Raw genomic sequence first — 26,612 nt, 5'->3', positions numbered from 1 at the left:
ATTACAGGTGTGAACCACTGCACCTTGCCTGTTTTATTTTTAAAGCAGAGACAGACTTTTGCTTTGTTGCCCAGGCTGGTCTCGAATTCCTGGCTTCAAGTGATCCTCTCACCCTGGCCTCCCAAAATGCTGGGATTGCAGGTGTGAGCTACTGTGCCCAGCCCCAATAATTGTTAAGGAAATTGAAATGATAATCAAACACTTCCCATCCCAAAAGATCCCCTGGCTGAGATAGTTTTACAGGTGGTTCTGTTGAATTTTCAAGGAAACCAAAATTTCAATAGTCAATTCCTATCTTATTAATTAATTTATTTATTTTGAGACAGAGTCTCGCTCTGTCGCCCAGGCTGGAGTGCAGTGGTGTGACCTCGGCTCACTGCAACCTCCGCCTCCCGGGTTCAAGCGATTCTCCTGCCTCAGCCTCCTGAGTAGCTGGGACTACAGGTGCCCGCCACCATGCCCAGCTAAGTTTTTGTATTTTTTTTTTTGTAGAGATGGGGTTTCACCATGCTGGCCAGGCTGGTCTCGAACTCCTGACCTCGTGATCCTCTCGCCTCAGCCTCCCAAAATGCTGGGAATACAGGTGTGAGCCACCACCTCCAGCCCATCTTATTTTAATTATTTAGAAAAGCAGAAAAAGAGTTGCCCAGTTCATTTTATGAGGTAAAGTAATCTTGGTTCCCAAACCAGATAAGAACAACACAAGGAAAGAAAACCGTAGGCCTATTTAACTTATAAACATAGCTGCAAAAACTGCATATAAAAACATTAGCAAGTCAAATCAAAAAAGTATTTAAAAATATTTATCAAGTATATTTATCAAGTGTATTTCAATAATGCAAGGTTCATTCAACATCAGAAAATCTATCATATTTCATTAACACATGAAAATAAAAAAATCATGATTATCTTAACACAGAAAAAAACATCTTACAAAGTTTAACACCTAACTTTAATAGAAATTCTAGTTAATCAGGAATTTTTTTTTTCCAGATGGAGTCTTGCTCTGTCGCCTAGGCTGGAGTGCAGTGATGTAATCTCAGCTCACTGCAACCTCCGTCTCCCAGGTTCAAGTGATTCTCCTGCCTCAGCCTCCCGAGTAGCTGGGACTACAGGTGCTGCCACCGTGCCTGGCTAATTGTTGTATTTTTAGTATAGACAAGGTTTCATCATGTTGACCAGGCTCCTGACCTCAGGCGATCCACTCACTTTGGCCTCCCAAAGTGCTGGGATTACAGGTGTGAGCCCCCATGCCCGGCCGAGATCTCGAACCTGATGAAGGTTATACGGAAAAGACACACAGGGATTGTTCTCATGAGTGGAAAATCTTGAGCCCCACAGCCTTCATGTTGGAGAATGAGACCGGTGTCCACGGCCACTGCTCCAGGCCCCACCCCCCCAACTCTATTTAAAAAGAAAGCTGGGCGTGGTGGCTCACGCTTGTAATCCCAGCACTTCGGGAGGCCAAGGCGGGCGGATCATGAGGTCAGGAGATCGAGACCACGGTGAAACCCCGTCTCTACTAAAAATACAAAAAAAATTAGCCGAGCCTGGTGGCGTGCGCCTGTAGTCCCAGCTACTCAGAGAGGCTGAGGCAGGAGAATGGTGTGAACCCGGGAGGCGGAGCTTGCAGTGAGCCGAGATCGCACCACTGCACTCCAGCCTGGGCGACAGAGCGAGACTCTGTCTCAAAAAAAAAAAAAAAAAAGAAAAAGAGGCCGGGTGCGGTGGCTCACGCCTGTAATCCCAGCACTTTGGGAGGCTGAGGCGGGCGGATCACCTGAGGTCGAGAGTTGGAGATCAGCCTGACCAACATGGAGAAACCCCGTTTCTATTAATAATACAAAAATTATCTGGGCATGGTGGCACATGCCTGTAATCCCAGCTACTCAGGAGGCTGAGGCAGGAGAATCACTTGAACCCTGGAGGTAGAGGTTGCGGTGAGCCAAAAAAAAAAAAAAAAAAAGGAAAGAAAAAAGAGTATATGTGCTGGAGGAGAGGTAGAAGACAGCCTCATCATCTCCTCAGCACAAAAACAGAATCAAAGACAGACTTTGTTTTTTTGTTTCTTTTTTGTTTTTGTTTTGTTTTGAGACGGAGTCTCGCTCTGTTGCCCAGGCGGGGTGCAGTGGTGGGATCTCGGCTCACTGCAAGCTCCACCTCCTGGGTTCATGCCATTCTCCTGCCTCAGCCTCCCGAGTAGCTGGGACTACAGGCGCCCGCCACCATGCCCGGCTAATTTTTTTTGTATTTTTTTTTAGTAGAGACAGGGTTTCACCGTGTTAGACAGGATGGTCTTGATCTCCTGACCTCGTGATCCACCCACCTCGGCCTCTCAAAGTGCCTGGCCTTTTTTTTTTTTTTTTTTTTTTGAGAGGCTGTCTTGCTCTGTCGCTCAGGTTGGAGCACGGTGGCGCGATCTCGGCTCACTGCAGCTTCGACCTCCCAGGCTCAAACAATACTCCTGCCCCAGCCTCCCAAGCAGCTGAGACCACAGACATGTGCCACCACATCCGGTCTTCTTATCTTTTAAAGCACGTTGGGCCTTGTTTTGATAGAAAGTTGGGTTATATGTTTTCTTGTTTTTTGTTTTTGTTTTTTGAGACAGAGTCTGCTCTTTCACCCAGGCTGGAGTGTAGTGGTGCGATCTCGGCTCACTGCAACCTCTAGCTCCAAGGTTCAAGTGATTCTTGTGCCTCAGCCTCCCAAGTAGTTGAAATTACAGGCACCTGCCACCATGCCCAGCTAATTTTTGTATTTTCAGTAGAGACGGGGTGTTACCAAGTTGGCCAGGCTGGTCGTGAACTCCTGACCTCAAGTGATCTGTCCACCTTGGCCTACCAAAGTGCTGGGATTACAGGCGTGAGCCATGGTGCTCGCTTTCTTGTCTTTTAAAGAGTGTTGGGCCTTGTTTTGGGTGAAAGTTGGGTTATGTGGTGTTTTTTGTTTTGTTTTGTTTTTTTGAGACAAGAGTCTGCTCTGTCACTCAGCCTAGAGTGCAGTGGCGCGATCTCGGCTCACTGCAACCTCTGCCTCTCAGGTTCAAGTGATTCTCGTGCCTCAGCCTCTCGAGTAGTTGGGATTACAGGCATGCACCACCATGCCTGGCTAATTTTTGTATTTTTAGTAGAGATGGGGTTTTACCAAGTTGACCAGGCTGGTTGTGAACTCCTGGCCTCAGGCGATCTGCCCACCTCGGCTTTCCAAAGTTCTGGGATTACAGGCGTGAGCTGCCACGCCTGGCTAATTTTTTTTTTTGTATTTTTAGTAGAGACGGGGTTTCACTGTGTTCGCCAGGATGGTCTCGATCTCCTGACCTCGTGATCCGCCCACCTCGGCCTCCCAAAGTGCTGGGATTACAGGCGTGAGCCACCGCGCCCAGCTTGGTTATTTCTTAATGTATTTACTTTGTTCTAAAAGTTATTTCAACACAAGTTACTTTCCTAAGTGGCAGTCATGGTTTCGTCATTACAATTTCAAGAAAAGAGCTAACAAACATCTACTTGACCATCCGTTTCTCAGAAAGTTCCGAGACTGCCCTGTCCTTCTTCGGAAGCCACAGGTCATGACAATCAGTGAAGGCGGGGGGCTGGGGTTGTCCGTGCCATTCAGGGCACCCCAGTGCTCCCTTCTTGGCCAGAGCACCGGTTCTTGGATTCCTGTAGCTTCAGTGACAAGGTGCTGTGGAGCTGTGCGTCCAGCCTCATAAAATGTCACCAGTGTGACCCGCTCTCTCAGTCACAGCTTGTCCTGAGAGCAGCAATGGGGCTAGAAGGACAGGGGCAGGTACTGAGAAACAAGAGAGCAGGGTCCTCTCTTTCCTGGACAGCAGGACTGTCCTGATCCCACTGCAAGGCTGCTGTGACAGTGACCAGTGAGGCCCGCGCTGCATGTTTTTGCACACTGAGGAGCTGCCTCCATTCATTCCCCCTCACATTCCTGGAGCCCACGTGCTCCTTACCAAGCTCGCCTCCTGGTTCATGTTTGGGTGAAGGGCTCACGCCAGGCCGGGCGTGGGGCCCACACCTGTCATCTCAGCACTTTGGGAGGCCAAGGCGGCAGGACCGCTTGAGCCCAGGAGTTCGACACCAGCCTGGGTGACATAGTGAGACCCCGTTTCTACAATAAAATAAAATAAAATGTAAAAAGATTAGCCAGCTATGGTGATGTGTACCTGTAGTCTCGGCTACTCAGGAGGCCAAGGCAGGAGGATCACTTGAGCCTGGAAAGTTGAGGCCACAGTGAGCCAAGATTGTACCACTGCACTCTGGCCTGGGCAACAGAGCGAGAATAAAGTAAATAAATAAGAGCCCCAAGGCCCCCTTGCCTGCCCTGCAGTTTGGTCTTGCAGCTGTCTTGGGCTGTCCATCTCACCTTGGCCATCAGGAGCCTGATGTGCACCTTCTAGTGCAGGTTACCTGGGCCCTGAGGGGGTTCCCTCGTCAGTACACAGAGTGAGACCACAGAAGGAAGAGCGGACTGTAACATTCCCTGCGCGTTTACAGAGGAGGCACAGACTGTTCTTCACTGTCCCCCGTTTCTTAACATGTCACAGCCGGCTCCTCACCCATCCATGGCGGGGCCATCCCGACCTGCTCTCACGAAATGAACGAAAGCCCTGGGTGTCACAAGAAGCACAAAAGTGCCTGTGGAGGTGGGGGCCGGAGGCAGCATGGGGGCTTCTGGCTGGGTGAGTGGGGAGGGGCGGGGGCGTGAGGATGAGCTGGTGCTGAGGCCAAATGCTCAGGGCATGTTTTTATGTCTTGGGAGCCCAGATGGTCCTGCAGAGGCCAATCACACTGAAACGCCACTCTGGAGTTCCACCATCCTTTCAGGAAAGGCCCAGAACAGTCTCAGCTCAAAAAGCACAGGACACCAGGCAGGGGATGGAGGGAGTGTGTCCTCGGCACCCACTGGCTCCTGAATGCAGAGGCTGGCAGCCCCTGCAGGGCTATAGTGACTAGGTGGAGGGCGCTGGAGCTCGGGTGTCGCAATCCTGTGCTCTGTCTTCTGAGAGGCGAGGTGTGGGAGTGGAGACACACTCACCCACAGCCACTCCATCCCCAGGCGTGGTCCCACTGGAGCCCACCAAACCTCTAAAATTGTAAACATGACTCTTAGCTGGAGGGCCACCCGTGAGGCAGGAGTGTGCCATGATTTAGCCCACACCTTGTTTGGATTTACTTAGTTGCCAATATTTTGAAAAGGAAACACTTTATATATAAAAAGAACAGGATTTCCAGCCTCTCTCAGAAAAATGGGAAGACAGGCTTGTTGGCCCCACACTGCCATGGAGGGCGGCCCTGGGGTGGCACTGACATGGTCTCGGAAGACCAAGCCCGCCCGCAGGGCCACCACTGCCTCCACTCCACGAGGTTGGCAGTCACCCTGTGCATGGGCACCTAGTACCTTCTCTGCAGAGGAGGCTCTGGCCTGGACTGGATCCAGGGCTTGGATTCAGATCCTGACTCCACCAGCTGGGGCCCTGTGACTTTGGACTTGGCCTTCATCTGAGCAAAGAGCCCCAGCCTGCGGCAACCACTGGGACCAAGCAGGGCGCAGTCACTGGAGCCCTGTGTGATCTCCGGTGGAGGCTCCACCAGCATTCGGGCCGTCCAGCAAGAGGGGGCAAGAGGGGGCGGCTTTTGTCCTTCTTTCCCTTTGGATCTTTAGATGAGAAAAGCCTGGCTACAAGGTGTCTTCAACACACAGAACTGCCCAGAAATGCTCTAATTCTACAAACAGTTTAAAAAAAATTAACCGAGTTAGCACCCAGTTAACAGAATTATGCGACCTTAAGATACATTTTATGGGCCAGGCATGGTGACTCACGCCTGTAATCCTAGCCCTTAGGGAGGCTGAGATGGGAGGATTGCTTGAACCCAGGAATTCAAGACCATATTGGGCAACATAGTAAGACCCTGTCTGTACAAAAAAAGTTTTTTTAAATTAGCTGGGCATGGTGGCTTACATCTCTGGTCCCAGCTACTCAGGAGGATGAGGCAGGAGAATCACTTGAACCTGGGAGGTGGAGGCTGCAGTGAGCTGAGATCGCACCACTGCACTCTAGCCGGGGCGACAGAGGGAGACTCTGTCTCAAAAATACAAAAAATTTATGCAACCATTTTTTTTTTTTTTTTTTTTTTTTTTGAGATGCAGTCTCCCTCTGTCGCCCAGGCTGGAGTGTAGTGGCGAGATCTTGACTCACTGTAACCTCCACCCTCCAAGTCCAAGCGATTCTCCTGCCTCAGCCTCTGGAGTAGCTGGGATTACAGGTGCCTGCCACCGTGCCCGGCTAATTTTTTGTATTTTTAGTAGAGACGGGGTTTCACCATCTTGGCCAGGCTGGTCTTGAACTCCTGACCTCATGATCCACCCGCCTCAGCCTCCCAAAGTGCTGGGATTACGGGCGTGAGCCACCGCGCGCAGCCACAACATCTCAAAATCTGTGGAGAAACAAATACAAATTTCAAAAGAACAAATTTTTTAAAGAAAAAAAAAAAAGCCAGCATTAACAGGGGACCTCCTTTAAAGTTGTGACCATTTTTGTTCCTAAACCATCCCCTGCAATTGGAGAGTGGGGTGAGGAGTGAGGGAGGGGGGCCTCCACCCAGAAGAAAACAAAATCACTCACCTCTGACCCACCCACAGGGTGCATGGCAGGGACCACCTCCAACTCCCACCCCCAGGGAGCAGCCCAGGGGCGGCCCACTGAGCCCTGGCCCCAATCTCGATGAGGCCCTCCATGGCGGCCCTACCCACTTCTCCTATGCAGTCTTCCCCACCCCCACAGCACAGCTGCATTCCTCAGAAGCTCCGACCCAGCCTCTCCTCTGACCCCAGGACATGCTTGGCCCTCCCCCTGATCTAATCAGAGGAGTCCCTTCCAGAACTCCAGGGTGTAGAGCAAGGGCTGGGCCTTGGGACCCTCACCTATGGGCTCTGTGGCCATGTAGCGTTGGGCCTCAGTTTCTGCATTTGACAATGGGATCGTAGTAGCTGTACAGCCTTAGCCTAAATACCTGAGCACAGGTGAAACACCAGGTATGGTGTCTGGCACTTAGTAGGTACTCAACACATACTCAAGGAAAACACACAAAACCATTCCGATTCCATGTATCTGTAAACCAGGCTTGCAGCCTTCCCTCTGGTCTCCAGTCTAGGTCCCCCCACATCAGGGCCCTCTCCGGAAAGCTCCTGTCTCTCTTCGAGTCCCTGACTTTCAGAAGTCACAACAAACACCCATTTTTGTGTTGCCAGCTTTCCTAGTCCCCTTTGAAAAGGACAAAAATGTCAACAACACATAAACCACATATATAAGATGGCCAATTGATAGGAAAAATGACCAACCTCATCATTTAAAAATGGTGAATTGGGCCAGGTGCAGTGGTTCATGCCTGGAATCCCAGCACTTTGGGAGGCCGAGGTAGATCACTTGAGCCCAGGAGTTCGAGACCAGCCTGGGCTAACATGGGGAAAACCCATCTCTACAAAAAAATAAAAAAATTAGTGAGGCGTGGTGGCACACACCATAACCCCAACTACTCCAGGGGCTGAGGTTGGAGGATCACTTGAGCCCAGGAGGTGGAGCTTGCAGTGAGCTGAGATTGCACCACTGTACTGGGCAACAGAGGGAGATCCTGACTCAAATGACAACCAGGCAAATTAGGCCAGGTGCTCATGCCTATAATCCAGCACTTTGGGAGGCCAAGGTGGGAGGACTGTTTGAGCCCAGGAGTTCAAGACCAGCCTGGGCAACATGACAAGATCCTGTCTACAAAATGTAAAAAATTAGCCAGACGTGGTGGTACGTGCCTGTGGTCCCAGCTACTCGGAATGCTGAGGAAGGAGGAATGCTTGAGCCCAGGAGGTTGAGAAGCCTGGGAGGTTGAGGCTTTAGTGAGCCATGGCTGCGCCACTACACTCCAGCCTGGGCGACAGAGTGAGACTCCATCTCAGATACATAAAATAAAATGGACTAGGAAAAAAAAGGCAAATTACAACCAATAACGAAGTATCAGTTTTGACTTACCAGATTGGCCAACAAACAAACAAACAAACAAACAAAAAAACACCCAAACCATTTGCTAAATCCACCAGTACTGAGTGAGGAAAGGTGCCTCACGCCTGCAACCAGGAGCAGGGGCCAATGTCCTGGGGGCAATTGGGTAACAGCACTCAGAACTCAAACTGCCCTACCTTTGACCCAGCTAGTTCCCTTCTAGATACTGATCTAACATCAGCCTCTGTGAGCACGCGGGGCACACGCACAGGAGGTTCACTGTCTTAAGAGCTAAAAACGACAGGCCGTCCAAGTGTCCACAAACATCAGACACCAAAACAAAGGGAGGTGAGCCGCTGCATTGGCTCACAGAACTACCAGAAAGATCTGTCAGCTCTGTGTGTACTGACATAGAAAAATACTGCAGACATAAATAAAAAAGCAAGCTGCCCACACAATATGCAATTGAAAATAAAAGAGGATATACACATATATTTAAAAAACCACTTCTGTTCTGAGGGTGGCTGGGGAGTCTGGAGGGGTGCAGGGGGACTGGGCAGTTGTGGCCTGGTGGGTAGGGACTGGGAGGGAGTAAGAGAAGAAGGAGAAGGAAGACAGTCCACTGAAACCCGATGTGGTGTTATTCATTAGTGCAGGACTGAAACCTGATGCGGTGTTACTCATTAGTGCAGGATGCCCCACGCATCTGGAGATGGGGTTTGGAGCATCCTTTGCCCCAGCGAAGTGCTCCGGAACTTGCGGTGCTTAGCTGCCCACACACGTGGGACAGACTCTTGGGTGGCTGGTCTCTGTACCGGCTCCTGAAAGGACACTTGGGCACTTGATACACACCCATAAGGTGCACTCTAAGGAGGTGGAGGCAGGCCTGCTGCAGGGGGTCGGCTTCAGAAGCAGGTACTTCTTTGGGGTGAGGTCAGACATCTGCCTGGGTGCTTCTCTGGAACTGCCTTAGGGAGAGCTTCCGTCCTCACTGGGTGCCACTCAGCCTGCCACGCTCTTTATATACGCTGACTTTTGTTGTGCTGCTGAAGAATATCTTTCCAGTTTTATGATTTTTCAGGTAAAAACACTACCTTAGAAATCTGTGATTTCTTCACCCTTATCTAAGGTTAACCCTCTTGCGGCCATTTGTAAATACTCCATTCTACTTCTGCGTATTTTCGTGGTTTGCCTTGGAGTCCCTCCCTCGGCCTGGAATGCCTGGTAGTGTGTGGTCCCCGTGAGAGGAAGCGGAGATCAGAGTGAGCTGTGTTCCCACCCTCCCAATTGTTGAATGGTTCTTTCTTTCCTTGGCTCCTGGAGAACAACTACATTCTTATCTACCAGGCTCCACTGAGCGGGCTGGAGGTGGGGGTAGGGGTAGGGTGGGGGTAGGGGCGGGGGTGGGGGTGGGGGTGGTGAGAAATTATGTCTGTATTTTGATTAGAATGACACTACAGATTACTTCGCTTTGGAGAAAACTGCTGCCTTTATATATTTAATCCTTCCCTCCAGGAAGTGTCATTTTTTCAAGCCTCACATTTTTTTGGATAACGCTCGGTAGTTTCTCTAGCATTATCTGAGACTAACATTTTCTGAGACTCCTGGGTTTTGTAGACTCGGGGCCTCCCATGCTCCCATCCCTCCCAGTTATCTCCGTGTACGTGGAAGGGACAGGAATCAAGGACCACGCCCCTGCACCTGTGGGTGCCCCCCACCCCTGTGCACCTACGGGTACCCCACCTGCAGACCATGCTCCTGCCCTCAGAGACATTCTGAAGCAGACTGATGGAATCAAGATTAGGAAGAAAAATGGCATGGCCTGGGGCTGGTGCAGGAAGGAAGGAAGCTGGATGGGGGACAGGTCTCTTGTGCAGCCTTTGGAGGAGGCAGGTGCTGGGCAAACAAGGAGGGTGCCTGCAGGTGCTGCAGGGTCTGCAGGTGGGGTACCCACAGGTGCACAGGGGTTGGGGACACCCACAGGTGCAGGCAGGCTGGAGCTGGAGTGCAGGTGGCTGGGGGAAGAAGGGAGGGAGATGAGGTTGGATGTGCTGGGCCCCACCAGTCTGTGTGGGAGACCTATCTGAGGCTGTCATAAAAACGCAGGTGAGAGAGGAGGCTAGGCTTGAAGGTGGGTCCTCCAAAGAGCCGCATCCAGCGTGTATGGGGGAGCCCCAACTCCAGGCAGCTGTTCCAGCCTCAGAGGTTGGCTGTGCCCTGGGACGGGGTGACTGCTGGGTCTGGATAGGTTGGCAAAGGAGGGCTGAGGACATGAACAGGAGGGTGGCTTGGGGCCTATCCCAGGTCCAAGAGGAGTATGGCTGTTCAACACAGCTGTGTGACGTCGTGACTAAACACCATGTCCTACAATAGTCGTTCATGTCATTAATTTAGATGCCACTAAATTGTTAACTATTTCAGTATCATTTCATTATTATTATTATTATTATTTGCAGAGATGTTGCCCAGGCTGCTCCTGAACTCCTGGGCTCAAGTGATCCACCCACCTCAGCCTCCCAAAGTGCTGGGTTTACAGGCTGAGTCACTGTGCCTGGCAACATTATTACTTTAAACTCTAATCATGACTGTGTAGTGTGCATACTCTGTTACCCACAATGCATGGAACATGTTTTAAAAAGAGGAGGAAACTTCCTCTCCGTTTCTAGAATGGAGCTTTCAAACTGCTTGTCTGGTGAGCGACTCCCGAGCTGCGCTCTGTTCTAGTGTCAGTGCACTGGAGGGCACAGTGTCGCATCTTAACCAGAAACCCGGTGCCCTTAAGTGGTACCCCTTACTTCACCAACGCAGTTTCCAAGGTTTTAAGGAAAGTATTCTTACATGAAGTAAAAATACCACACAGATAATTCAGTTAAGCATGCTTAAATATTCAAAACACAAGGAAACCATCAAGATACTTCGCAGATCATTAAACAACTCAACTGCATTAACCACTTTAGTCTTTTCCTAAATCCTTCACAGGGTGAATCAAAAGCCCCATGGACTTATGCTGAAATGTATCTTTCTTGCTTGCTTTTTTTTTTTTTTTTTTTGAGACAGAGTCTCACTCTGTCTCCCAGGCTGGAGTGCAGCGGCGCAATCTCGGCTCACTGCAAGCTCCGCCTCCTGGGTTCACGCCATTCTCCCACCTCAGCCTCCCGAGTAGCTGGGACTACAGGCGCCCGCCACCACACCCGGCTAATTTTTTTGTATATTTTAGTAGAGACGGGGTTTCACCGTGTTAGCCAGGATGGTCTCAATCTCCTGACCTCGTGATCCACCCACCTTGGCCTCCCAAAGTGCTGGGATTACAGGCGTGAGCCACCGCACCCGGCCTCTTGCTTGCTTTTTTTTTTTTTTTTTTTTTTTTTTTTTGAGATGGAGTCTTGCTCTGTCGCCCAGGCTGGAGTGCAGTGGCGCAGTCTCGGCTCACTGCAAGCTCCGCCTCTCGGGTTCACGCCATTCTCCTGCCTCAGCCTCTCCGAGTAGCTGGGACTACAGGTGCCTGCCACCATGCCCGACTAATTTTTTGTATTTTTAGTAGCGACGGGGTTTCACCGTGGTCTTGATCTCCTGACCTCATGATCCACCCACCTCGGCCTCCCAAAGTGCTGGGATTACAGGCATGAGCCACCGCACCCGGCCTCTTGCTTGCTTTTTAATTACAACACCGCTGCTAAGAAATACCAGCTGTTGCCAGGCATGGTGGCTCCCGCCTGTAATCCCAGCTACTCAGGAGCCTGGGACAGGAGGATTGCTTGAGGTCAGGAGTTCTAGCCCAGTCTGTGCAACATAGTGAGACCCTGTTTCTAAAATAAATAATAAAGAAAAAATAAATACCAGCCACACTGTCTCAGCCTAGGGAGGCAGGGGCATGGCAGGGCCTGCGTCTGGCCACCTCCTCCACCTGCTGAGGCCCCCAGTGCTTCCCCAGCTTTCCTGCCAAGAGGCCCCAGTGCTACTGAGCTGCAGGCAGCAGGCTCTCAGGGACATGGCCTCACTCACAGGGCTCAGGGTCTAAGACTGTGTTTAAGACAGGCTCTTGGAGCCGGGTCATAGGGAGGCAACATGACCCCACATCCAGGAGATGGACAGCAGGTCTGCTGAGGGCTCTGGGCAGCTTCTCCCTCCCTGATTAAAAGAAAAAGAATCAGGAGAGAGAGGCCCTTCACCTTTTGGCCTTCTCAGGGGATGGTGAGAGTGTCTGCAGCCAATGCAGAGCCATTAGTAGAAAAGAGAATCCCAGAGGGGCCACCTGAGGCCCATTTACCTGGGACTGAGGGCTCCAATGAGCTCCTGTGCCTCAGGAGGCCGTGCCTGCCGCCTGCTGAGACCATTTTGGGCACTCGGGATATGGACCCCTCAGTTCTCTCCTTATTTTAGCGAAGCGTGGCATTTTCCACAGTTACCACGAGGAGATAAAGGCTGGGAAGCTCTGGTTCACATCACTTTCATATCCTGTCCTGTGACTTGTAGCTAAAAGCATCTTAACTGATCCACACCAGCACCGCCTTCCCTCCCAGGCCACCCACACTCTCAGCCTCGGTGGACGTGTGCCGCTGTGTCAGGAACACTCCTTCCTGCAGCATGGCCTCGGCCCCAGGTGACTCCTGTGGTCACCAGCTCCCTGGTCGCACAGAGAGCTTGGTGGCCCTCTTCACTCTCTGCTGGATCTGCTTCCTGAGGCGCCAACCCACCATTTTACAATCCGCTTTCTCAAGCCTCCTACACCGCTCCTTCCTCCTTCAGAGCCTGTGGCTGGCCTCGGGCTCTCAGCCTGGATGCTGAGCATGTAAGAGGAAAGGAAAGGAATCTGCCAGAACCGTTTCCCACCACCAGGCCAGCTGCTGGGGCCACGGACAGCCTCCCTGGGGCCTGTGCACTCCCGCACGATGAAGGCTGCCCCGGCCACTGCTGCAGACCCTTTGCAAGGGTGTCTGTCCAGCAAGCAGCTCAGAAGTCGGAGCAAGCATCTCCCTCAGGCCCAGGGCAGGTGCTTGTGGCGCTCTAGGACTTGGAGGGCAGGTGCTTGTGGTTGCTCTAGGACTCGGTCCCCAGGCCTGGGTTCCTCAGCTGAGATGCATGCCCATTGCACCTGCAGCCACTGCCTGCCCAGCTGCCTGCTATGTGGACAGAGCCCTTGGTCTCTGACCTGGAGCCTCCTGTCTCCCGCCAGGCTTGCTTGTCAGCTTGCAGGCTGGGCAAGTGCACAGCGCTGGCTGCCATCAACCTTCTGGCTTCGGTGCCCACCTCTGCCTCTGTCCTATTAAAGGCCAGCCCTGCACATGGGCACCGAGCCCCTTCCCCTGCCACCTCCAGGACTTCTCTCCCGAGTCATCCCATTTCCCACTGCCTACCGGCAGGCTTTACATAACAGCTTGTGAGCCTCCCCTCTTGACTCCACATCTTCACAAATATGGCCTCTTTTCACTGCTGATTTTCAGAGCAAAGTTTCTTAGATATGTTGTCCATCCCATCTCCCATCCTCTCCCCAAGCCAGGAAGGATTGAGTGACAATTCTACTACTCCCCTGAAACCACACTTAAGACCACCAGTAACCTTCATCTTGCAAAAAAGCAGGGGCTGCTTCTCTGTCCTGACCTAACTGGACCTACCTGTAGCGTTCCACTGCACAGGTTAACCACTCCTTCCCTCCTTATAACTTTTTTTTTTTTTTTTTTTTTTTGTAGAGACAGGGTCTTGCTCTCTCACCCAGGCTGGAGTGCACTGTGTAATCACAGCTCACTGCAGCCTCGAACTCTTGGGCTCAAGTGATCCTCCTGCCTCTGTCTCCCAAAGTGCTGGGATTATAGGCATGAGCCACTGTGCCCGGCCCTTTTTTTTGTTTTGTTTTGTTTTGGGATGATGTCTCACTACATTGTCCAGGCTGGTGTGGAACGTCTGAGTTCAAGCGATCCTCTCACTTTAGCCTCCCCAAATGCTGCAATTACAAGAGTGAGCCACTGCGCCCAGCTTATAGCCATTTTCATGTCAGACAAAATAGGTTTTTTGGTGAAATACAACATGAGGGGTTATGAGGGATGTTACATACTGGTAAAGGGAGGAAAAGATCAAGAAGGCAAAAAACCTAAACATATATGCACCTAACAATGGACCTAAAAACACATAAAGCAACAATTGACAAAAACAGATAAATTGATAATTGTAGTTTAAGAACTAATATTTCCCTCTCAGAAGAGTTAACATCATAGTAATTTAATTCTCTGACCAGAATGTAAAAATATTAGAAATCAGTAACAGACAAAGAAATAAAATTCCACAAATCTAGAAACTTAAGGAAAAATTCCATTTAAGTTAAAGCAAAATGAATTGCGTTATAAGTCCTACAAGGGGAAGACAAGGGAAACATGAGAATGTCGAAATTTATGAGACATGGTTAAAGTAAAGCAGCGCTTGGAGGAATATGCATTTCTTTGGCTGCACTGATCAGAAAACAAGACAGATTTCAGACTTGAAGAAGGCATCACGAAGCTAGCACTCCTCCACTATCCTTGTAAATCATCCAAAAGCAAAAAAAAGATAATGAAAAGCAAAAATGCAAACTTCATTTTCATTAAAACTAAGAGCTAGCAATGGTGGTGGTGGGGGGGGGCTACCAAAGGCCGCAGGAACTCGGCAAGGGCTGTGTCAAAGACATACAAATGCCTTGTTACAGACCCCAGAAAGAGCAGAGAGGGCATTTCTCAAAGGCAAGGGCATGCCCTGAGGGTAGGACCTAATTCCTTGTTTCAGGAGTAGGAACATGGGCTGGCAGCAAGTGCTTCCCTGACCTTGTTCCGTTCCTGGAAGAGAGGAGGGAGAGTGAACCAGGAACAGAACAGGCCCTGTTTGCAAAGTGCAGTGTCTGTGGGGAAAGGGAAGAGAGAAGCTGTATCAGCTGTTAAAAGCCTGATAGGTGGAGACTTGTACTTGAAGCTAAAATCAACAACAAAACTCTGCTAGACTGGAAAATGGCTCTGGCTTCATTTTCCATACAAACTTTTTCAAATAGCTAGTCAAGTAAAAATTTACCTGTTTTAAAGATGAGGCCAGGCACAGCGGCTCATGCCTGTAATCCCAGCACTTTGAGAGCGTAAAGTGGGAGGACTGCTTGAGCCCAGGAGTTCGAGACCAGCCTGGGCAACATAGCGAGACCTTGTCTGTACAAAAAACTAAAACAATCATAGCTGAGCATGGTGGCGTGTCCCTGTGGTCCCAGCTACTTGGGAGGCTGTGGTGGGAGAATCACTTGAGCCCAAGAGGTCAAGGCTGCAGTGAGCTGAGATTGCGGCGCTGCACTCCAGCCTGGGTGACAGAATGAGACATTGTCTCTAAAAAGAAAAAAAAAAAATGAGGGGGGAGCCAAGAAACAAAAGTGCTCCAAGAGAAAAGGAGAAAGGAAACAAGCAAACTAATGAACACAAACGTCTCCAGAAGAACTTTCCATTGAGTTGATGAAAATTTGGACAAAATGTTTTGTGGTGAATTAAAAACGCAAGGAGGCGGTGCCCCTAAGAATCCTGAGCACAGAGGAGAGCCATGGAGTGCAGGTGGGAGGGTCAGGAAGACAGAGTGGCACACAGCTGCATGGAAGACAGAGAGAAACGTGCCACATTTGTGATGCCAGCACCGGAGCACGTGGGGAACGGAAGCCAGCCACACAGCCCCATTCCTTCCTAAGGCAGAAGGGAAGCTGTGTCAATCCTAAGAACACTTACAATAGTGTTTGTGGGGAGGGGCTGGGGGAACCAGACTCAGACAAGCCAAGTCTAAAAATTGTATACAAAAATAGGCCGGGCATGGTGACTCACACCTGCAATCTCAGCACTTTGGGAGGCTGAAGCGGGAGGATCGCTTGAGCCCAGGAATTTGAGATCAGCCTGGGCAACATACGGAGACACCATCTCTACTAAATTTTTTTTTTTTTTTTTTGAGGCAGAGTCTCATTCCGTCACCCAGACTAGAATGCAGTGGTGCAATCTCAACTCACTGCAACCTCCGTCTCCCAGGTTCAAGCTATTCTCGTGCCTCAGCCTCCCAAGTAGCTGGGATTACACATGTGTGCCACCAGGCCCAGTGAATTTTTGTATTTTTAGTAGAGACGGGGTTTCACCATGTTGGCCAGGCTGGTCTTGAACTCCTGACCTCAACTAATCCACCTGCCTCAGCCTCCCAAAGTGCTGAGATTATAGGCACGAGCCACCACCTCCAGTCCTCTCTCTACTAAATTTAAAAAGAAAGAAAAAAGAAAAAACAAATACATGCAAATAACCAAGAAAATCCTGAGAGAGAAGGGTAAAGAGGAGATCCTACATCAGCCAGACATGTAAAAGGACCAGGAAGTGACACTGATTCTGACCCGATGGAACTGCCTATGAACAGACTGAGAGTGGCTGAATGAACCATCCGGATATAGCTCCAAATACATATGGAACATTTAGCATCATAACAAAGGTGGAAGTCTGAATACGCGGGAAGCATGAGCGATGGAAAACTGGGAGCCATTGCCACTTTGGGGGTTAATAAGAAGTGGTTCTGGCCGGGCGCGGTGGCTCACCCCTGTAATCCCAGCACTCTGGGAGGTCGAGGTGGGCGGATCAACTGAGGTCAGGAGTTCGAGACCAGCCAGGCCAGCATTGTGAAACCCCATCTCTACTAAAAATACAAAATTAGCCTGGAGTGGTGGCGGGTGTCTGTAGCTCCAGCTACTGGGGAGGTTGAGGCAGGAGAATCGCTTGAACCCGGGAGGCGGAGCTTGCAGTGACCCAAGATCGTGCCATTGCACTCCAGCCCGAGCAACAAGAGCAAAACTCCGTCTCAAAGAAAAAAAAAACAGACAAGATAAAAAACAAGGACATTAAATTACATAAAAATAAAAAATATGAACATTAAAAAAACACCATAAGAAACATTTAAAAACATGAAGAACTGGGAGAAAACATTTAAATTTTGTCACCGAAAAGGCCTAATTTCTATCACATGTAATGAGCTGCTATAAATCAGTAAGAAAGACAACAATCTAATATACAAATGGGCAGAGAACTGAAGAACGGGGAAAGGAAGTGGCTCCTATACACACACGAAGGTGCATGACCTCCCAGCAGAGGTGCTGATGCCAATCCCGCTGCCACCGGCAAAAGTTCCATGTGGCTACATGACTCTCAGACACTGCTGCTGGGAGCAGCCTCTGGGTGGGCAGTGAGGCCGAGGCGATGCTGTCCCCCACATGTGGCATGCGGGCAGCCTTGACTAAGCAAGCCCCTGGGGCACTTACACGTGTATTTTCACACACACTGCAGCCTGTAAGGTCACTACTCTAACAGTATCTGTGATGGTAAAGGACTGGAAATAGCCTAAAATGCACATGAAGGAGAGAATGATTAAATGAATGAGACACATCCTCATGACAGAAGACAGAAGCCATAAGGTAAGAAGGGGACGCCCTCCATGCAGGCACACAGGATGGATGCATGCTCCCGGCTGAACCACATCACACGTCCCGCAACTCCAGCTGCCTCGAAGCAGCATCTGTCTCCCTCCACCCTTCTCGCTACATCATAGACCCATGCAGTCCCCACAAGGTACACCCTTCAAACAGACTTTCCTGAAAACTTCCTGAGACCACTAACAGAAGCTGGCACTGTGACCTGCTGAGTTTACCAGGCCTATGACTTAGGTGCAGAGAAGAGTCTCAGGGCGGCAACGTCCGCGCAGCAAAGCAGGACGAGGATGAGGATGCGGCTGGCACTTGTCTGGCCCGTGAGGCTGAGCATCACTGGGGTCGGCCTGGCTCTTCCCTGGGACCATCACTGGGGTCGGCCTGGCTCTTCCCCAGGAGCAGGGCCGTCTAAAGTGCACCAATGCCTGCGCGTCTCACCTGGGCTCCATTCTAAGTCAGCGTGCGCCCGGGGGTACAGTGCTGCGCTAGGAAATGGCATGGTTTCTGCCCTTCAGGGCTTTGCACCATAACCCGGGAAACACTCAGGTGCCAAATGAGAGGTAAGGAGACTCCATGCATTACTCAACCAAAGTGCAGGGATTTCAGGGTGCAGGAGGCACGCAGGGTGCTGACTCTCCACATGCCCCTCGGAGAGGGTGGCCCCCGCCAGCTGCCAGCTGTGGGCAGCTCCTAGGGAGGGCAGTCTCCTACCTGGAGTTGAGTCACCCTGGGAGGTGAGACCAGAAGGGCTGGATCCCAGGTCTAGCAACCTCCACGTGTCCTGGAGGGCGCCACTGGAAAAGGAGGAGGAGCTGTGGGATTGGCGACGACGCTCCTCAGGGCGCTCGGGAGCCTGGGGTGGCTTTGGGGACCTGTCTTCTTGCTGCTGAGGTGATTTACAGGTCACCGTGTGGATGCTGTGTTGTGTCTAGAAAAGACATCATAGTCTTGAAAGCCACCCTCTCCAACCCAGAGGAAGCCACAGGACTCCCCCCACCCACTCCCCTCAGAGCAGTAAGGAGGCAGTGGGCCTGGCTTAAAGGCCCAGGCAGATGCTCCCAGGATCACCCAGGAGAGGCAGCTGCAGACAGGGATGCATCCGGGGAGCGAGTCTCAGCGCTGGGAATGCTGAGTGTGGGCAGGGCCTGAATCTCAGTGCTCGTCTCAACACTTAAATGACAAAACACGTCTAGGGCAGAGGCTGTCCCGTTTCGACGGGGAATGAGCTGAAATGCAGGGCAGATACCCTGAGGGGCACAGAAAGGAAGAGCCAGCGTGGGCCCCATGTGCTTTAGGGGTCCCGGGGCCCTCCCAACACCCTTACCACCCTTGTGGGACCACCCGGCAAACGCTCTGCAGCTGACCCTGCCATTGCGAGCAGTCCCTGGTGACGGCACAGAGGCAGGCATGCAGAGCGAAGGCCCCTCCGAGAGGCCCAGAGCACCCAGGCCCCGGCTTCCCTGCTGGCCACACCCCACATAGCCGCACTTGCACGGGTGCCACCACTCTCACCTTTGGGCCTTGCAGGGCGTCAAGTCTGCTGCCCACCTGTGCTGAGCGGGGCCGGTGCTTTCCCAAGTGTCTGGAAGGACACTCATCCTTGGCACTCTTGGCATCCTGCCATGGGGATTTAAATGAGAGGACTCTGGTATTCACATGTCACTGATGGTGCATGTCAGTGAGTTTTCCCACAAGACTGGGAAGAAATGCCTTCCCACATTTCTGGTATTAAAGACTCACATCATTTGGTGACAGCCTGGACTGAAGGGACCTGTTTCCCAGACAGGAGGAATGGAGCAGGCTTCCCCAGTCATTCATTCCCAGGAGCCTCCTCTGCAAGGCGAGGGCAGCCTGTGCATGGCCTGCCTGGGGTGAGAGCCCCCTGGCCCAAGATCGGCATGAGTGGCCCCCAGTGACACCGCCTGGCCAATCCTGCTTTTTTTTTTTGAGACGGAGTCTCGCTCTGTTGCCCAGGCTGGAGTACAGTGGCACGATCTCGGCTCACTGCAACCTCCGCCTCCTGGGTTCAAGTGATTCTCCTGCCTCAGCCTCACAAGTAGCTGGGATGACAGGCACCCACCACCACACCCGGCTAGTTTTTATATTTTTAGTAGAGACAGGGTTTCACCATATTAGCCAGGCTGGTCTTGAACACCTGACCTCAGGTGATCCGCCCGCCTTGGCCTCCCAAAGTGCTGGGATCACAGGTGTGAGCCACCGTGCCCGACCTGATCCTGCTTCTTGAACCCATCACTGGTGCCTCTGCCTGCCCCGTGCCTGACGTCTCCCTCCTTTTGGAGGGGAGACTGTGGAAAGGAAGCCAAAAGGGGGCACTAGGGAGCAAACCCTAAGAACATGGAAAGGAAACGCGGAGGAAAATAGAAAGGGAAATTCAAAGCAGTGGGACCTATACAGAGCCATGGACAATGCATGGCCTGCAAGGAGGCTGTGGAACCAGCCCAGCCCTGCCCCTTCTGAGGCACACCATGAGCATGCCCACAACCGTGGATGCAGAGTGTACTCGGCCCACATTTACTAACGTTTGCCTGTTCACCTGAGGAATGCACATGCATGAGGTCTGACATAAGGGCCCTGGTGCCAGTGATCACGGGCACAGCCTGATGCTTGCTGCGCCCCAGGCTTCATCCCCGGTGCCTTCTGATCAGACCCTTTGCCTGTTTTTCACAGGGTGATTTGTCTTTTTCTTATTGATTTGTAGGAGTTCTTTTCCATATTTGTATCTTATTTCTTCTCATATGGCACCATTTACTATTAAAAATAAAGAGGAACCCCTTGGGAGGCTGAGGCAGGAGGATCACTGGAGCCCAGAGTTCTAGGTTCCAGTGAGCCTGGATCACATCACTGCACTCTAGCCTGGGCAACAGAGCGAGACTCTGTCTCAAAAAATAAATAAAAAATTAGGCTGGGCACGGTAGCTCACATCTGTAATCCTAGCACTTTGGGAGGCCGAGGTGGAAGAATCCCTTGACTCCAGGAGTTCAAGATCAGCCTGGGTAACATATTGAGACCCCCTATCTGTACAAAAAAATTTTAAAAATTAGACAGGTGTGATGGCGCACACCTGTGGTCCCAGCTACTAGGGAGGCTGAGGTGGGAGGATGATGTGAGCCTGGGAGGTCCAGGCTGCAGTGAGCTGTGATGTCATCATGGCACTCCAGCCTGGGGAGCAGAGACCCTGTCTCAAAACATTTTTTTTTGAGACAGAGTCTCGCTCTGTCACCCAGGGTGGAGTGCAGTGGCATGATCTCAGCTCACTGCAACCTCTGCCTCCTGGGTTCAAGTGATTCTCCTGCCTCAGCCTCCCGAGTAGCTGGGATTACAGGTGCCCACCCCCATGCCCGACTAAGTTTTGTATTTTTTAGTAGAGACGGAGTTTTGCCAAATTAGCCAGGCTGGTCTCGAACTCCTGACCTCAAGTAATCTGCTCGTCTCGGCCCCAAAAAGTGCTGGGATTACAGGCGTGAGCCACCACACCCGGACTAAACATTTTTTTTTTTTTTTTTTTGGAGATGGAGTCTTGCTCTATCACCCAGGCTGGAGTGTAGTGGTACAATCTCGGCTCACTGCAACCTCAACCTCCTGGGTTCAAGCGATTCTCCTGCCTCAGCCTCCCAAGTAGCTGGGATTACAGGTGCCTGCCACCACAACTGGCTAATTTTTGTATTTTTAGTAGAGATGGGGTTTCGCCATGTTGGCCAGGCTGGTCTCGAACTCCTGACCTCAGGTGATCTGCCTGCCTCAGCCTCCCAAAGTGCTGGGATCACTGGTGTAAGCCACCACACCCAGGCCCCCTTTTTTTGCGGGGGGTGTGAGTGGGGGACGGAGTCTTACTCTGTCATAAATAAAGTAAATACATGCCGGGCCTGATGGCTCACGCCTGTAATCCCAGCATTTGGGAGGCAGAGGTGGGAAAATTGCTTCAGTCCAGGAGTTTGAGACCAGCCTGAATGACACGGTGAAACCCCGTTTCTATTAAAAAACAAACAAACAAACAAAAATTAGCCAGGCAGGTGGTGCATGCCTGTAGTCCCAGCTACTGGGGAGGCTGAGGTGGAAAGATCACTTGAGCCTGGGAGACAGACCTTGCAGTAAGCCGAGACTGTGCCACTGCACTCCAGCCTGGGCGACACAGGAAGACCCTGTCTCAAATATAAATAAATAAATCTTAAAAAGAAATAAAAAAGGAAACACAAAGGGGTCTTGGCTCCATAGAATTTTCTTTTCTCAGTTTTAAGAGTTATTTCTTATGCCTGTAATCTCAGCACTTTGGGAGGCTGAGGCAGGAGGATCACTTGAGTTCAGGAATTCAAGGCCAGCCTGGGCAACATGGCGAAACCCTATCTCTACAAAAAATACAAAAATTAAGGTCAGGCATGGTGGCGGGCGCCTGTAATCCTAGCTACTTGGGAGGCTGAGGCAGGAGAATGGCGTGAACCCAGGAGGCGGAGGTTGCAGTGAGCCCAATATATGCCACTGCACTCTAGCCTTGGGTGACAGAGACTCCGTCTCAAAAAAAAAAAAAAAAAAGAATAAATAAGAAAGGATAGCCAAGAAAATTTTGTAAAAGAACAGAAATAAGTCAAGCTTGCTCTAAGAGATATTAAAATATGTCACAAAGCCACAGTATTTAAAGCAGTATAGTACCATTTCAGGGACAACTCATTGGAACTGTGTGGAAAACCCCGAAATCAATGCAGAAGCTGAATTTCTCAAGGCTGCAGCATCAGACAGATCCACAGTCTACAAAACACTGCCTGATTTTTCAAAAAGGCACAGAAGGGCGGAGGGAGCGTTCTGGGTCAAAGGATGAAAACACAAGAGCCAGATGCAGCGGGAATTCTGGACTGGCTCTGAGGTTATGAAAAATTAGCCAGGAACACACGTAAATCTCCCACAGAAGAAGAACTATAAATGGCCAATAAATAGATTAAAAGCATTTAATGCCACTAAGGATATAAGAAATTTCTTTCTTTGTTTTTTGGTAGAGACGGGGTCTCACTGTGTTGCTGTGGCTGGTCTTGAACTCCTGGGCTCAAGCAGTCCTCTCACCTCAACCTCCTGAGTCTGGGGTTACAAGGTGTGCACCACCACATATGGGTAATTTATTTTTATTTTTATCTTTCTGTAGAGACAGTCTTGCTTTTTTTTTTTTTTTTTTTTTTTTTTTGAGACGGAGTCTTGCTCTGTCACCCAGGCTGGAGTGCAGTGGTGCCATCTTTGCTCACTGCAGCCTCTGCCTCCTGGGTTCAAGCGATTCTCCTGCCTCAGCCTCCCCAGTAGCTGGGATTACAGGCGAGTGCCACCATACCCGGCTAATTTTTGTATTTTTAGTAGAGACAGGGTTTCACCATGTTGGTCAGGCTGGTCTCAAACTCTTGACCGCATGATCCACTTGCCTCGGCCTCCCAAAGTGCTGGGATTATAGGCGTGAGCCACTGCACCCGGCCATCTTGCTATCTTTTTAAAGATACAAGTTGTGGCTGGGTGCACTGACTCATGCCCATAATCCCAGTACTTTGAGACGCCGTGGTGGGCAGATCGCTTGAGCCCAGGAGTTCAAGACCAGCCTGGGCAACATGGCAAAACTCCATTTATACAAAAAATACAAAAATTAGCCATTAGGGATGGTGGTGCACACCTGTGGTCCCAGCTACTTGGGAGGCTGAGGTGGGAGGATCACTTGAGCCTAGGAAGTCGAGGCTGCAGTGAGCTGTGATTGCACCACTGCACTCCAGCCTGGGTGACAGAGCAAGACACTGTATCAAAAAAAAAAAAAAAAAAAAAAACAGATAGAAGTTTTTGGGTTCTGGGTGACAGAGCCAGGCCCTGTCTAAAAAAAAAAAAAAAAAAAAGATAGACGTTTTCGGGTTTTTTTTCACTTATCATACTGGTAAAGATTAAAAAAATAGTACCCAGATATGTAAAGCTATAGTAAAACATATACATGATACAATTTGTAATTAAAAAAATAAAAAAACGGGGGCTGGGCGTGGTGGTTCATGCCTGTAATCCCAGCACTTTGGGAGGCAGAGGTGGGTGGATCACCTGAGGTCAGGAGTTTGAAACCAGCCTGGTCAACATAGTAAAACCCCATCTCTACTAAAAATACAAAAATTAGGCAGGAGTGTTGGCGCATGCCTGTAATCCCAGCAACTCAGAAGGCTGAGCCAGGAGAATTGCTTGAACCTGGGAGGGGGAGGTTGCAGTGAGCCGAGATTGCACCACTGCACTCCAGCCTGGGCAACAGAGCAAGACTCCGTCTCAAAAAACAAACAAACAAACAAATAAAAACCAAAACCAAACCAAACCAAAACAAAAACCCAGCAGAAAACACATTGAAATGTTACTGATAACTATATCTGGATCCTGAAAATTGGAGGCTTTTTATATTGTGTTTATTGTAATCTGAAGTTTCTGTAACGAAAACAACACAATTAGGGAAATATTTTTAAAAATGCATGTCTTAGATGAAGGGATGTTACCTGAGCTGTAAAATGGGGCTGCACCTGTCCCAAAGGTGGGCTGCGATCCAAAGGCCTCCTGGGCTCCTCGCCTGGCTTCCGGGCCTCGGGGGCAGGAGGGAGGGTGTGGTGCAACAGCCACCCTGGGAATGGGATGGGGACAGAGTTTGTTCTCTGTGCATCACTTCTGGATTCCTCTTGTGCTGAGTGCAAACACTCAGAAAGAACAGGATGTTCCTTTTCGAAACCAAAGTAACTTCCATTACATCAAGAACTTGGGGAGGGGCGGACAACGGTGAACTGTGACACACAGCATTTCGGTAGAGCTCTTGCACACACAATGCCACGCCCCTGCCACACAGAGCCCTTGCCGTCCTCACGGCGGGGGCAGCAAGCACATTCGCTAACAGAAGCACAGAGATGCCCTTTCTGTGGCAGGCACAAAAAAGAAGCAAAAGCTTGCCGGGTACGGTGGCTCACATCTGTAATCCCAGCACTTTGGGAGGCTGAGACAGGTTGCTCACTTGAGGCCAGGAGTTCGAGATCAGCCTGGCCAACATGGTGAAAGCCCGTCTCTACTAAAAATACAAAAATTAGCTGGGCATGGTGGTGGGCACCTGTAATTCCAGCTACTCGGGAGGCTGAGGCAGAAGAATCGCTTGCACCCGGGAGGCAGAGGTTGCAGCGAGCCGAGATCGCGCCACTGCACTCCATCCTGGGTGACTCCATCTCAAAAAGCAAACAAACAAACAAAAAGAAGCAAAAGCTTAAGTATAACAACTTAAAAATGATGGTTCTACTCAAAGCTTCGGCATGCTAGCTTACTTAGAAATGACCCCACATCGGCCAGGCGCGGTGGCTCACGCTTGTAATCCCAGCACTTTGGGAGGCTGAGGCGGGTGGATCATGAGGTCAGGAGATCGAGACCATGGTGAAACCCCGTCTCTACTAAAAATACAAAAAAATTAGCCGGGTGTGGTGGCGGGCGCCTGTAGTCCCAGCTGCTTGGAGAGGCTGAGGCGGGAGAATGGCGTGAACCCGGCGTGAACCCGGGAGGCGGAGCTTGCAGTGAGCCGAGATTGCGCCACTGCACTCCAGCCTGGGCGACAGAGCGAGACTCCGTCTCAAAAAAAAAAAAAAAAAAAAAAGAAATTACCCCACATCAAACGAGATCCTTTCATCAATTCCATTCGTGTTATGTTATGTAAAGATCTGCTCTTTCTCTAAGCAGGCACATCAGAAGACGTAATTACTGAAATAACATTTCCCAGGATTACAAATCAGTTTCGTTAAACTCACTGAGGATTCCAACAAGGTTTTTGGAGGGTGTTTATAACTGTTGACATTTCACATGTTGGAAATTGAAACAGACATTTTTTTTTTTTTTTTTTTGAGACGGAGTTTCGCTCTTGTCCCCCAGGCTGGAGTGCAGTGGCGCGATCTCAACGCCCCCACAACCTCCACCTCCCGGGTTCAAGAGATTCTCCTGCCTCAGCCTCCCAAGTAGCTGGGATTACAGGCATGCGCCACCACGCCTGGCTAATTTTCTATTTTTAGTAGAGATGCGGTTTCTCCATGTTGGTCAGGCTGGTCTCGAATTCCCAACCTCAGGTGATCTGCCCGCCTTGGCCTCCCAAAGTGCTGGGATTGGATTACAGGTGTGAGCCATGTGCCTGGCCAAAACAGAAAATTTTTAAAGCTTTTTTATCAATTAACTTGAAGTTAGCCATGATTAACATATTGCTTATGATCAACATCTGAGGAGCATCGCAGGATTAGCTCTGCCCTGTGGACATCCCGAGATGGGCCCTCAAGTAAAGCATCAGTTTCTTCCAGGCAATAAAAGAACCCGAAGATGACACTTGGAAATGAACATGTTTCCCTTGGTTTATAAACACCTGAATTTAAAAGCCATGAAGTCAGAAGATGCACGTGTGGGCAAAAAGCTTCTGAAGACACTCAATACCACTGGTCATCAGGAGAATGTGAAACCAAGCCCACTATGGGATCCCACCTGACACCCACTAGGCTGGCTGGGATCAACAGGGTAGAAAATGGCCGGGCACGGTGGCTCACACCTGTAACCCCAGCACACTGGGAGGCCGGTGGGGGGATCCTTGAGGCCAGATGTTGGATACTGGCCTGGGCAACACAATGAGCTATTTTTAAAAGACACTTTTTTAAATTAAAAAAATAAAGTTTTTAAAGATATGCAATAAAAATATTCTTAATTAAAAAAACGGACAGAAAATATCAAGTGCTGGTGCAGATGTGGAGAAATCAGAACCTTCATGCACAGCTGGTGGGCATGGGAGGCGGTTTGGTGGCTCCTTATCAGGTTAGACACAGAATTACCACATGACCCAGCAAGGCCACTTCTAGGGAGGCATCCAAGAGAACTGAATGTTCACAGCAACATTATTCACAATAGCCCAAAGGCGGAAACCATCCAAATGTCCATCAAACTGATGGACAAATGCCTACAGTGGCCCGTCCCCCACCAGGGAGCTCTTCCCATGGAAAGGAATGAAGTGCGGACGCCCCCACACGAGGGACCCTGAAACATGACACAGAGGGAAAGAAGCCAGGCACAAAGGGACACATCCTGTAGGATCCTGCTGAAGTGAAACGTCCAGAACAGGCAAAGGCATGGAGGCAGAAAGTGGGTGCTGGGCGGGGGACAGGAAGTGAC

The 26,612-nt window shown here is 50.4% G+C and overlaps 1 protein-coding gene across 1 annotated transcript in view; it reads right to left on the bottom strand.

The window, feature by feature from the left end:
* Positions 1-26,612, bottom strand: part of CCDC57 (coiled-coil domain containing 57) — a 102,628-nt gene that overhangs the window by 10,737 nt on the left and 65,279 nt on the right. Inside the window, exons 15-17 of the mRNA XM_030828501.1 lie at positions 23,942-24,063; positions 18,951-19,055; positions 18,150-18,366 (exon numbers count right to left, since the gene is read on the bottom strand). Coding sequence (XP_030684361.1) covers positions 18,150-18,366; positions 18,951-19,055; positions 23,942-24,063 — 444 coding nt within the window. The remainder of the gene's footprint in view (positions 1-18,149; positions 18,367-18,950; positions 19,056-23,941; positions 24,064-26,612) is intronic.

Source organism: Nomascus leucogenys, chromosome 14, assembly GCF_006542625.1.
Source record: "Nomascus leucogenys isolate Asia chromosome 14, Asia_NLE_v1, whole genome shotgun sequence".
NCBI classification, from domain to species: Eukaryota; Metazoa; Chordata; class Mammalia; order Primates; family Hylobatidae; genus Nomascus; species Nomascus leucogenys.
Note: the sequence above shows the minus strand (reverse complement) of the source record. Positions and strands in the feature narration are given on the sequence as shown.